Raw genomic sequence first — 13,482 nt, 5'->3', positions numbered from 1 at the left:
CTGCTTCACTGCCGAGAACTGCTGGGCAAAGTCCTCGACGGTGTTGCCGAACAGGCCAACCTGGGAGATGGGGGCATCAAGGAACCGTGCCTTTTCAGCCTCTCTCATGTCGACCAGGTTGAGCCTAAGGTGGTGTTCCTGGACCACCAGGGTGGACATCGCCTGCCCGAGAGACCGCGCCGTGACCTTCGTCACCCTGAGAGTGAGGTCGGTCACCGAGCGCAGTTCCTGCATCAATCCCGGGTCAGAACTACCCTCGTGCAGCACTTTTAGTGCCTTGGCTTGGTGTACCTGCAGGAGAGCCATGGTGTGCAGGGTGGAGGCGGCTTGTCCAGCCTTAGCCCTCAGAGACGATGTAAACCTACAGGCCCAGGATGGGAGCCCAGGGGCGTTCTCTGCACTCCATGGGTTCAGAGGGGTAGAAGCCGCTGAAATGTGCCATAAATCCAGCAGATGAGGTGAATGAACTCGCCGGATGAATTCAGCTCAATGAATAGCACCGCTCCTAAGAGAAAATCTGAATGAGTGGTTGCATACCAGCTCCTTTTATACCCGTATGTCTGGGGGAGTGGCATGCAAATTCCACTCGCCAATTCCTTTTTTCAAAAAGCAGAGGTGTTTGGGGCTCCCAAGAGTGACCCCTAGTGTCACTACATCGACACAACTTCGAGTGAGTGACAGATAGGGAATTACTGATTTTATAAACAGATGTGGCTTACTTGTCGCTTTTCTTTCATGAAACATTGAGAAAATGAGAAACTGTTAAACATGATTACTTCAAGCAAATTCTCCCATTTAAAACAAGCAAAAAACACTGTGATACGATGTGTAGATTCTGAGGTACTGTAATCTTCACAGAGCGCATTTGATATCTGAACCGGTGAAGGGAAGTCTGGTGGCTGTTCCCGGGTCCTAGTGCCTGCCGGATGCTGATGCGACTTTTATGTGTTTTTTTCTCTCAACAATGCGATTTTGACCCGGTGCGACTTTATTTCCAGAAAATACGGTAGTTCATCGCAATTGCCATTTCAGTTGTTAAGATTTTCAAGTTTTTCTCCTAATTTCACTTTGTTTCTCTCTTTCTTTTGCATCTATGTATCTCTCTCTCTCTCTCTCTCTCTCTCTCCACCGTTACAGTCCTGGTCAAGCAAGAACATAGAGATGAGCTTGACTCCCCTGCTGTGCCACCCATGTCCATGCCTCTGGTCCATGCTGCCAGTTTGGTCTGCACTCAGCCGCTGTCCTCCCCAGAGCACTCCCACCCATCAGATGGCCTTCTGTCCAGCTCCCCACGTGGCCTGGCTGCAGGCCTACACCCACTACAGGCCCCCTGCGCACCAATGGGCTCCCCCACTCTTCCTCACCTGCCCCACCTTCAGGCTCAAGGGCTGAATGTGCCTCCTGAATGTCAGATGCCCTTCCACCCAGGACCTGCTGCCACTGCCAGGCATTCTTACCCACATCTACAGCACAACATGCCCATCAACGGCCAGCATAGTCTTCCTATGTCTGCGGGCTCCCCACAGGCCTACGAGCGTATGACCTTCCAGGCTGACCCAGCTGGGTGTCACACCCTGGGTCTAGGGATGGTGTATTGCCCTGCATCTTCAACACCCACCTCTGGAGTAGCAGGGGTTCCTGGCTCCAACCCTAGCCATGTGGCTTGTACAAGTAGCAGCCAAGTTATGGCTCACTCTGCCCCTCACCTTCACTCTTTAGGCTACCACTGCCCCACTCCAGGACAGGTCCCTTCACCTACTCACACGCTAGGACAGCCAGCACCACAACTCCAGCACCCTCTGGTTTACCATCCAGCCGGGCAGAGGTCTGCCTCCTGCCCCACACCCTCAGGTGCTCCTACCCATATGGTATCATCTCCCCACTCTGGGCCCTCCTCCCCCCAGCTCCATTCTCTCCCCTACCATTCGCCCACCTCTCCTTCTCCCACATCCAACAGCCCCCTGGGGCCCCTTGTACTATCTGGACAGCCTTCTCCTCAGGCTAGCAGCCCTGTCTTGGCTGCACTGTCCCCAGCAGGGTCCATGGTGCACCCCCTGACGCAACAGGGAGAGAGGGTGAGCATCAAGCAGGAGCCAGAAGATCGAGAGCCCACCTTCCGTAACATTGGCCTGCAGGACATTACACTTGATGATGGTGAGTCTTTGTCCTTCATAATATATTTAATGCACTGAGCAGAGATTTATTTTTATTCTTTATTTTTTATCCAGATTCAAACTACATACAGTGTAAAAGGTGTTGTGAGGAACTAGTTTCAAATAAACCTCACTGAACGTCTGAGGTTTCAGCGATCAATCAAAAATACGGTGTAGGTACACAGTTGTGAATTGACTTTTGACTGGAGCACTCATGCTATAATCTGAGCAGCTCTTGCATAATTTGATTGGAGCAATTGGGACTATTATCTTCTTTAATCAATTAGCTACAATGACCAAAATTACAATGTTAGCTGATCTGTCTGGCAGGAGTCCCACGGGCCAGTCTTTTTGCATATGCTCTCTTGTTTTTCTGACTTTGCTGAAGTATCTATAGCACATGAGGAATTAACTTGAGCTGATTAAGTCTGTTCATAAATGGTAATTTATAGATAATAGAGAATTATTGGGACACGTAGTAATTTAATCTTTCCATTGGTGTATGTTAATCTAACATACAAGGGTGAATAATATGTGTGTATTTGTGCAGTAGCTTATCCTGAAAAGGAACCAGAAGAATAAGAACATAGCTATATACTAATAAACAAGCAAACACCTGAAAGCATCCTTCATACTTGTTGCTTAGAGAAAATTTACTAAAGTGAATTTGCATGCAGAAGTTGCCTGGGGTTCTTACAGTAGATGACAGGTTTCAGATATTAAGAGTGTCATGACACTGGTTAGATTCATCACGCCAGTAATCCTTATTAACTGGAAAGAGACCTAACAGCAGTAGTGTGGGGGAGGGACAGAGAGAAGCTATGTTTGGAATATCATACTACAATATTACTTGTACTATTTATAAAGTATTTAGGAGACTGTGCATAGTATGCAAAGATTGTATGAAGCTTTCTAAGACATCACATATAGCCAAATGGTCAAGTTAAATGTATCTCTGTTTCCAGTTTATTCCAGTTCCGATTTGCCTGCTATACTAACATTCCATCATGTGCTCCCTGCAGTTCTAAATAAGGAATAATACACAACTAGGTGTGCGTTAAATGATTTCAAATGCACGGCGTGGAGGCGAAGAACCACCTGATGCGAAGTGGAGGACAGCAGAGTAGGCGCATTAATATAAAATGGTAAATAAAACTGACTGGAACTACCTGTGCATTCAATGGTTTGATCCGCAGGCATTCCAGCCAATCAGCATTGAGTATTCGAACTGACCATGGTATAAGCTAACATACACTATATGGCCAAAAGTTTGTGGACACCATATGTGCTTGATGAACATTTGATTTCAAAACCTTAGGCATCAATTTCCCCCTTTGCTGTAATAACAGCTTCCACTCTTTTCAGAAGGCTTTCCACTATACTGTATGTAGTAACATGGCTGCAGGGATTTGCTCTCATTCAGACTCAAGGCTATCAGTGAGGTCAGGAACTGATGTTGGTCGATGGGACCTGACTTACAGTTGCTGTTCCAGTTCACCCCAAAACTGATCAGTGGGGTTCAGGTCTGGGCTTTGTGCAGGCCAGTCAATTTCTTCCACGCCAAACACAGTAAACCATTTCTTTATGGACCACACTTTGTTCACGGGGGCATTGTCATGCTGGAATAGAAAAGGGCTATCCCCAAACAGTTGCCACAAATTTGGAAGCACACAAAGCCCAAGCCATTACATAAAGAAACATTAAGGTTTTTCTTTACTGGATTTAATGGAGTAACTAAATTCGTTAATTAGAAGGGGATGTCCACAAACTTTTGGCCATATAGTGTATCTAACATATCATATAACACTTCTGTGCAGTACTTCATGTAATTATATGAAAAGGCTACATTTTGTGAATTTACTGAATTTACTGATGGAACGTGATCAACTACAACATGAATTAGTAATAGACACTTCTGATCAGGCATTACAAACACAAAAAAACTTATGACACTAAAAGTAATATCCGCCACCTTTTTTTTTAGCACTTTTTCTTGACTCATTTGAATGGACTGGAGTGAAGATGTTTGTTACATAAGATTGGATTAAAAATGCAAAGTAACCATTTTCTCCCGTCCAAGATATGTGGACACCACTTAAAGAACATTCATGTATGAGGTTATGTGACGCATGTAACAAGGTCATGTAACAGTGTAGCATACTACTGTTTAAAATATATATTAGGTGTGTCCCAAACCGCGCACTTCTGCACTATTCTATGCCATTTTGTAGTGTTAGTAGTGAGAGTAGTTTGTCCACACTGAAAATGCAACAAAAAGAAGTGTACTACGAGTACCCAGATGATGCATTTTTTCAACTGTCAAAACGGAGTGTGGAATGTTCGACACTTTGTGCACTCAGTGCTTGCGGCTTGCCGTACATAGCGGAAGGGGCGGAGTTACCAGCAGCGATGCTGGTCTGGCAAAACAATTGTAAATAATCAGAATGAGAATGAGCTTTATTGCCAAGTATGTTTACATATTCAAGGAATTTGTTTTGGTGACAGAAGCTTCCTGCACACAAACAATACAGCAACAAGACAGAGATAATAATAAAAATATAGAATAAAAATAAAAGTGAATAAAAAATAAAATATATATGGAAAAACACAATATGACTATATATATATATATATATATATATATATATATATATATATATATATATACGTATGTACAATATACAAATACAAATCTGTTATATACAGAAGCAAGGGAATGTAAATGGCAGAAGAGGTGTGGTATGTTGGATAAATATAAATAGACTAAGCTGTGTATTGCACATTAATTATTGCTCAATGGGGCAGTTTTAACTGTTCATGAGATCGATAGCCTGAGGGAAAAAACTGTTCCTGTGCCTGATGGTTCTGGTGCTCAGTGCTCTGTAGTACCTGCCAGAAGGCAACAGTTCAAAAAGGTAGAAGTAATAATGGAGAATATGGCAACTAGCGAAACTTCTGTGAAGACAGCACCCTACAAATGTGAGTTGAGCTAGCCACCCTCAGTTCAACACTAATATCTCAATAATATACATATTCACACAGCATGATATGATGGTAAATCATTCAAAAATGCTAAAGCTAGCGGCAACACAACGCTTGTGTTTGAAATGTCACTTCCATCAGCTGTCTAACGGCCAACGCTTCCATGTAGTAAAAACATTTTGAAAATTCATACACTATATTTTGTAAGTGCATAGTGTGTCGTTTGGGGCACACAGTTTCATAATGCATTCTCTATCACATATTTAAAAAAAATATATAGTAGGCAGTTTACAGTAAGCAGTATGCTAGTATTCCATTTGGAACATAGCCAGAGAGAGAGCCTGTTTATAAACTACTGCAAAAACATCAGTTGTCAGATTTCACGTTAATTCAGTGTTTATGTGGATACTTTTGCTGATGGTGTGTTTACGTGAGAAGCACAGACAACAGTCCTGAATAGAGTCCTTACACAAAACTCTTTACTACTGATGAGAGTTGTGCAGACAACTGCTGTATTTCATGAGCATAAATTCCAGCAATTTTGTTTGTAAGATACAGATTCTGGAACAAAGCTTGTTAATGTGAAGTTACTTCTGCTTTGTGTCTGTCTTCAGTTAAAGATTCAAATGTGCAGTCAGACAGAGTTAATAAACAGCTAGAGTTGCTCAGATTAGACATGTGTGTATGTGTAGTTAAATCCAGAAGCATTCAGCATTCGTCTTTGTAATTTAAACTGCCCCCTTTTTTATCTATGTTTATGTAAACAATAAGAAAGCTCAACACACACTAACACAAAATAACAGCCACATACTGATTCACCAATGTGTACGGACTAATTCACTGTTTTCAAATATACATACATTCGCTCAACACACAAAGCTGTGCACACACTTATATTTGAAGAAGAGTAGGCATGATTGAGTGCTCGCTGCCTGCATGTTGCACACATATAGGATTAGACTCACACAGACATCCTCATGGGTTCAGTGTGTGAGATGGCAGGGAGTTGAGCCTTTTAAAAAGTGAAGTTTTGAATTTGAACTGATTCCACCAGGGACTGTATCCTCCCCAAAGCACACACTATAAATAGGGTCAGTGTCATCCTGACTGAAGCTCTTCAGCTCTGAGTTTTTAAGGAGGTCAGACATAAACTGAAAATAGAACAGAGCACATCTCCAGTCACTGACATAAACTGCCTTTCACATAAACATACAAACATCACTACTATTGACATGAAAGGAGTAGAACATGTTGCATATATATACATATATATATATATACCAAAATCCAAAATGTCCATTCATAATTATTTATTATTAGTGGTCGACCAATATGTTAGGGATAATGTACAGTCAGCTGGTTGTTATCGCACAATAAACCCGACGGGGTGATCAGGACTTGTATCACCCTGAAGGGGGTTATTTTGTGATAACAACTGTCTGACTGTACATTATCCCGCTTTAGGGTTGCAACGGTATGAGATTTTCATGGTACAATAACCGTCTCAGAAAATATCACGGTTTCACGGTATCAAGTATACGGTATTACACAATTATTATTTTCAGTTACAATGACCCTTTTTTGGTTGAACAAACACTTTATTATAACTGAAACTTGAAACCATTTTTTTAAATGGAAGTATGTGTAAAAAAAAAAGTCTCCCTTTTGAAAATAAATAGAATAAATAAGAAAGCTAACAGAATTATAATAATAAACCGAATTATAAACATGATAAAAAAAATAGCATGTAACTATAACATGCTATATAACTAAAGCATGTTAGTTTACATGTTAGCATAGCATGTTAAATTAACTACTAAATGAAAAATAAAATCAGCTGCATGAGCTTTTAAAGTAATGTCCTAAGATTATTAACAGTTAACATATACTGTATGTGCACGACAGCGCAGCCAGACTGCTCTCCTGTCTGTACCTTTAACTCAGTGGTTCTCAACTGGTTTTGCTTCAGGACCCAGATTATACATTGGAAGTCAAGTAGCGACCCACTATAGTAAAAATGTAACCTGTATTTAATGTACCCTGGGTCGCATTTCCTTTTATGTTGCATTGTTTTGTTCATGGTTTTCAAGTACAAGGACATTATTTTTGTTGTTGACAACAACAACATTTTCTCTCCCCCCTTTTAAAAATTGAAGAGCATATTTACTTATATGAGCCCATTATTATCCCATTTGTTTCCTAATTTCAAACATAATTCAAACAGAACATACATATTACACAGGAGGAAAGGCTCCTCATTACCATGGTTAGGTCAGTGTAGCTAGTCTTGAATAATAGTAATAATAATAACAAATTATAGTATTTATTAAAAAAAAAAAAATACTAGCTGAAACACATCTTGAAACTTTAACTACAACTGCCACTGTTGATATAAAATGAGGTCTAAAAGATTCTACCTTTAGATTATTTCATATGAAACTATATTTCTATTACTATAACCTTTTGTCAAAACATAACAGTTACTTTTACTCATGTAAAATCGTGATGATGTGTAATGATTTTATTAAATTTTTTGGCGCATAGCACAGTGTTGCTCTTTTCCTCCTCAGTGCTGTTTGGCATGTCATGGCTGCCTACTGTTTGAGAGGTTCGACTTGACTTCCTCCGTAATGCTTTAAAGGTGCAGTATGTAAAATTCAGAAACCCTTGTTATTAATGACACCTGTGGCCATTAAGTGAACTGCAGCCTGTTGCTCGTGATCGCGCACACACACTCTCTCGCGAGCATGACTCCATAGGGAAGCGAGACTGAACGTGATTCACCGGCATCATGATCACAGATGAGGTAGCATAATTAAAATTACACAGTTATGATTGTTTTACTACAAACTTTGAGACTGTATATTATATTTGACTCTCCAGTGCTGGAACAGGGCTAAAACAAAGTGTGGATATAGGTCTGACTATGCGAGACTGTAGTTTGAAGTAATCACTTTTCTTTGCATGATACATTGACTGCATTTATACGATAGCCTATGTCGGCGTTAGCTAGCTAGCCAGCTTTATCAATAGCTGTTAGCTAAATATGGTGGATGATGACAGTAGCTGTTTATAAAATAGACTGTACATTATAAATATGTTGACACAATTCAGTATTGATGTGATTCCATCACAACTGTCATTTTGATATATCGATGTCCTATTGTTTTATAATAATAGAATGTATGTATTTTCTGTATAACCAAGTTACGTTACACTAATGAATGGAGCTTTTTGCATTATCTTGAACATTGTCTAGCATTCATTTCATGTGTTATTGTAGTTTACCTTGCTGAATAATTACAGATGAACATTATGTCAGTTACTTTGAATCAGCATACCTGACTTTTAGTTTAAAGAGAAGATCGTTGAAATTATTTGAAAGTTATGAAGCAAGGTAGCTTGCAATTCGTCAGCATTAGCAGGCAAGATCAAGTTAGCTAAAATTACACAGATCAATCCTTATGGCACTATATTTCACATGCTTTGCAGTTATTTAAGCTTACCTGTCCAATAAGAAGAATGCCAATTCAGGGTCGGTTTTGATCCCCAAAACCGAATGAAGTTCCTTCCAGGAATCAAATGTCCTGCCGATGTTCACTCTAGTTTTCACTCAACCACGATCACGTTCCCGCTTAGCCAGACAGGATTCAGTAAATGTTTTTGTTTTTGTTTTTGTTTTTTTGGCTTACTCTGAGTTTGTGTAGGAGTCGGTGTTGTGCTGGGAGCCGGACATTTGCTGGATTTCATCTCTAAGATAACGTTTCCTAGTGTTGCAGTTTGTTGTCACTGTTGAATAGCGGAAGAGAAGCACTGAGGCAAGGCTCTCGGGTGCACGCATAAATGTCACATCCTTTGGATTTTCCAGGCAAAAGTGACCCACACCCTTCGCATGAACATCAGTCTACAGGCTTTAATAGGCAAACTAGGAAGTCCGGGAAGGGCTCATTTTTTAAGTTGCGTTACAAGCCATTCACACATTGGCAAAAAAAAAGGTGAATATTACATGAAAAATGTTACATATTGCACCTTTAAACTAGAAAAGTCTCACTAGAACTGAAATTGGTCACATCAGTTTTGAGGTCTGCACTCCGCAATAGAGGGAAGCCTGGTTGTGGCATGCGCGCGCCAGTGTGAAGAGCAAATCATGATCACGAGCTGGTTCCGTTACACTTGTGTGAAAGTGCAGATGAGAAGCCTTTAGCTGATTGCGATATTATCATTAAATTTGCCTCGGCGGTCCTAAATAGGCTATCACTTGGACGGCTGACGAAATATCTTCAGTGGGAGAACCATGTTCTTTCCCTGCTGTCCGTGACCCAGTACGAATAGACCTGCGACCCACTTTTGGGTCGTGACACACCAGTTGAGAAACACTGCTTTAACTCACACACACACTCACTTATGTCAGACTCCGTCACTTCTCTCTGACATTTTCTCCACTGCATGTGTGTGTGTGGGGCAAGTTGATGAGTCTGACAGTCAGGCGATGAGGAAAGGAGGTGCGCACACGCAGGTGAGATTCTCCGTCCAGTTGCATTTTTTTCTCAACACCGTAGATAAGCAAATGTACATGGTATGATAACGTCCTGGTTACTTTCGTAACCTCTGTTCCCTGATGGAACAAACACCATGGAACATGGGAATTGGCGAGTGGAATTTGCATGCCACTCCCCCGGACATACGGGTATAAAAGGAGCTGGTATACAACCACACATTCAGGTTTTGTGCTGAGGAGCCGAGACAAGGTCCTGGCCTTTTCAGCGGGTAGTTCAGTGTTGTGGCAAGAGGGACACAACGTCTCATTCCTTCCATCAGGAAACAGAGGTTACAAAAGTAACCATGACATTCCCTATCTGTCACTCACTCGATGTTGTTTCGATGTAGTGACACTAGGGGTCCCTATACAGAATGCCACAATAAGCTGAACTGTGTTACGTGGACTGGCGGTGCGAGACGGGCAGACGGCTGTGTGCCTCGTAGCCAGCACACCAGGCCGTCACGTAACCTCCCCCAACGCTCTTATGAGCGTCGAACAGTCCTTTGGGAACAAGTCGACTTGCCCAACAAATAGGGACAGGCTAGCCCAGCCGTGGCCTCTTTTCCTCTTTTTTCTCCCCAAAAAGAGTGGAATTTTGTTTGGCTGAGGGCCATAAGTGTCTACATCGGGGGGATGACACTCCCAAGGGGAAGACACCACGGAGACCACACCCCGCCCGGATGGGGGGGGGGGTATTTTGAGTGGAAATACGTCACATGGTCTTACCGAGTCTTGTCGGAAGTATGTCATGTGGCATACAATTCCCAAAGGGGGAGGAGCTCTACAAACACGGTGACCGGGGGCAGAGGAACCTCTGCCCAAGGAAGACGCAGTTTACCGACAGGGAAATGATTTAGCAGAAGATATATCAAATGGGCTCACCTATGGGGAACCAGCGCATGTGGAGCACCTACCCCAGTACAGGGCTTAGTTAGCACATGTACTGGGCCGGCAGCGAGTTTCTCTGCAAACTCGTCTGCCACAGGGCTAAGGAGGAAAGTCATCCAGGGATTGCAACTTTTGAACAAGACTGGGAGTCAAAAGCGCACGTCTTCAACTCAGGGGAGGGAAAAGGCGCTATGCGCAAGCGGTACACCCAGGCAGCCTTCCCGGAACTTACCTGCTCGTACCAAAGCGGGCAGTGGGAGGATTCCCGGGAAGCAAACAGGTCTACCTGTGCTCGACCGAATCTACTCCAAATCAGCTGGACCACCTGGGGGTGGAGTCTCCACTCTCCCCTGAGCGTAACCTGTCGTGACAGCGTGTCCACTGCGGTGTTGAGGTCGCCCGGGATGTGAGTGGCTCGCAGCGACTTGAGGCACTGCTGACTCTAGAGGAGGAGATGGCAGTCGAGTTGTGACATGCAACGGAAGCATAGGCCACCTTGGCGGTTGATGTACGCTACCGTCGCCGTGTTGTCCGTCCGGACCAACACATGCTTGCCCTGGATCAGTGCCCGAGCCTCTGCAGGGCGAGCAGTACTGCCAACAACTCGAGGTAGTTGATGTGCCAATGCAGTCGGGGGCCAGTCCAAGAGCTGGCGGCTATGTGCCCGTTGCATACGGCGCCCCAGCTGGTCTTGGAGGCGTCCGTTGTAACCACGACGTGCCTGGAGACCCGCTCTAGGGGAACCCCTGCCTGTAGAAATGCTAGGTCGGTCCAAGGGCTGAGAGGCGGCGACAGATCGGCGTGACAACCATGCGATGTGTCCCGCGGTGCCATGCCCATCTCGGGACTCGAGTCTGAAGCCAGTGCTGAAGTGGTCTCATATGCATCAACCCGAGTGGTGTGGCCACCGCTGAGGATGCCATATGCCCCAGGAGCCTCTGAAAAATTTTCAGTGGAACCTCTGTCCTCCATCTGAACACCTTCAGACAGTTCAGCACCGACTGGTTCATGAGCACCAGGTCCCTGTGCGCACACAACACATCCCAAGAGTAAGCTAGGATTAGCCAGTCGTCGAGATAGTTGAGGATGTGGATGCCCACTTCCCTTAGCAGGGCAAGGGCTGCCTCTGCGACCTTCGTGAAGACGCGAGGGGACAAGGACAGGCCGAAGGGGAGGACCTTGTACTGGTACGCCCGGCCCTCGAAAGCAAACCGCAGGAAGGGTCTGTGTCGAGGTAAAACCGAGACGTGAAAGTACGTGTCCTTCAGGTCTACCGCTGCAAACCAATCTTGATGCCGGGCGCTCGCTAGAATGCATTTTTGCATTAGCATCTTGAACGGGAGTCTGTGCAAAGCCCGGTTCAGTACTCGAAGGTCCATGATTTGCCGCAACCCACTGCCTTTCTTCAATATGATGAAGTAGGGGCTGTAAAACTCTTTCTTTATCTCGGCTGGAGGGTCAGGCTCTATCGCACCTTTCCTTAGAAGGGTAGCTATCTCCGCACGCAAGGTAGCGCCGTTCTCGCCCTTCACCGAGGTGAAGCGGACGGCGCTGAACCTGGAAGGGCACCTGGCAAATTGAATCGCGTAGCTGAGTCGGACGGTCTGGGTCAGCCATCGCGACTGGTTGGGAAGCGCAAGCTTGGGGCTCAAGCCCTCTCAACGTGGCGCCTCAGGCTCCGCCCAGCCACGAGGCCCCACCAGCCAGTACGTCCGACGAGATTGTCCCCTTGGTCCCCCTCGCCCGGAGCTTGGACGCGTGTAGGGACATTGAAGCACTTACCTGGCTCCTGATACCCACCATAGGATCAGTCGGGAAGGGGGGAGAAGGAATATCGTCCCCGCAGTCCATCGGAACCAACCTGGTGTGGGCGTGTTTGTGCCACAGCTGGGTGCGCAGGGGCGGGGGGTCCGCCCCTGGAGCGCCATACCTGCCATTAAGGAATGGTGGCCAGTGGTCGTGATAACAATGGCCATGAGCACCGGATATGTGACCCAGGGAATGAGGAACCAATCCTTTTCTGAACATGTAGGTGCCGCAGCCCTTTGGGCATGCGGCGAATCAACAAAAAGGCAAAGGATTCTCCTCCCGGCCCCCCACCGGGGGATAGAGTGGTCTGCTTACCATCTCTAGGCCTGCAGCAGGTCTCCACGGGCCTGGGTCGCCCATCTCAGGGGCGCTTCGAAGCCTTCCTCAGGTACTTGGCAGCCGGTCGTGAGATGGGTGGCATCTGCTTCCTGCGGATGGCTCCACGCCGGGGCAGGCCAAGCATGGCTGCCAGCTGTGCGTCAGGCTGCGACAGGTGACCGCACCCAAAGGTGGGAGCCCAGTCGAGTCCTCAGCGTCAGACTGGACAGCCCTCTCTAGGATGCTGCAATCGAGAGCTCATCCACTTCGCGAGCTCCGAAACGAGATCGCGCACTCGCACTGGGGCGAGCCGGCGGTCTCATCCCAGCGGGGCAAACGAGCGTACTGGGGAATGGGAGGTCCGTGGGGAGTTACCCGGCAGAGTGGCTCCCACTGAGGTCCCCAAATCGCCCCCAGTGCTAACCGACATGGCCTCAAACCTGTAGGTAGAAGGACCGAGGCGGAGAACCGCTGGGGTGGTCTTTCCCTCTAACAAAGTAAAAACAACGACCGCAATGTTGCCATGGTCACGCACTCACAGTGAGAACATGACCCATCTCCACGTGGGCAGCGCCCAAGCACGTAAGACCGTGATCGTGGCCATCAGAAGTGGAGAGGTAACGACCGCAACCAGGAAATACACACAAACAGAGAGGCATCTTTAAAAAGACGCTCTCCGTTAATGCCACTCATTTAGAAGGGAAAATATAATCTTTCAGTAGGAAGAATATACTCTTTTAGCTACTGAAGCTCCCAGGGGCATTCTCTGCACTTCAATAGTGCAAGAGGGGG

At 45.4% G+C, this 13,482-nt stretch overlaps 1 protein-coding gene across 1 annotated transcript in view; it reads left to right on the top strand.

Annotated features, from left to right (window-relative positions):
* LOC127444647 (nuclear factor of activated T-cells, cytoplasmic 3-like) overlaps window positions 1–13,482 on the top strand; it is a 137,698-nt gene that overhangs the window by 105,114 nt on the left and 19,102 nt on the right. Inside the window, exon 9 of the mRNA XM_051704152.1 lies at window positions 1,138–2,154. Coding sequence (XP_051560112.1) covers window positions 1,138–2,154 — 1,017 coding nt within the window. The remainder of the gene's footprint in view (window positions 1–1,137; window positions 2,155–13,482) is intronic.

This window comes from Myxocyprinus asiaticus, chromosome 1, assembly GCF_019703515.2.
Source record: "Myxocyprinus asiaticus isolate MX2 ecotype Aquarium Trade chromosome 1, UBuf_Myxa_2, whole genome shotgun sequence".
NCBI classification, from domain to species: Eukaryota; Metazoa; Chordata; class Actinopteri; order Cypriniformes; family Catostomidae; genus Myxocyprinus; species Myxocyprinus asiaticus.
Note: the sequence above shows the minus strand (reverse complement) of the source record. Positions and strands in the feature narration are given on the sequence as shown.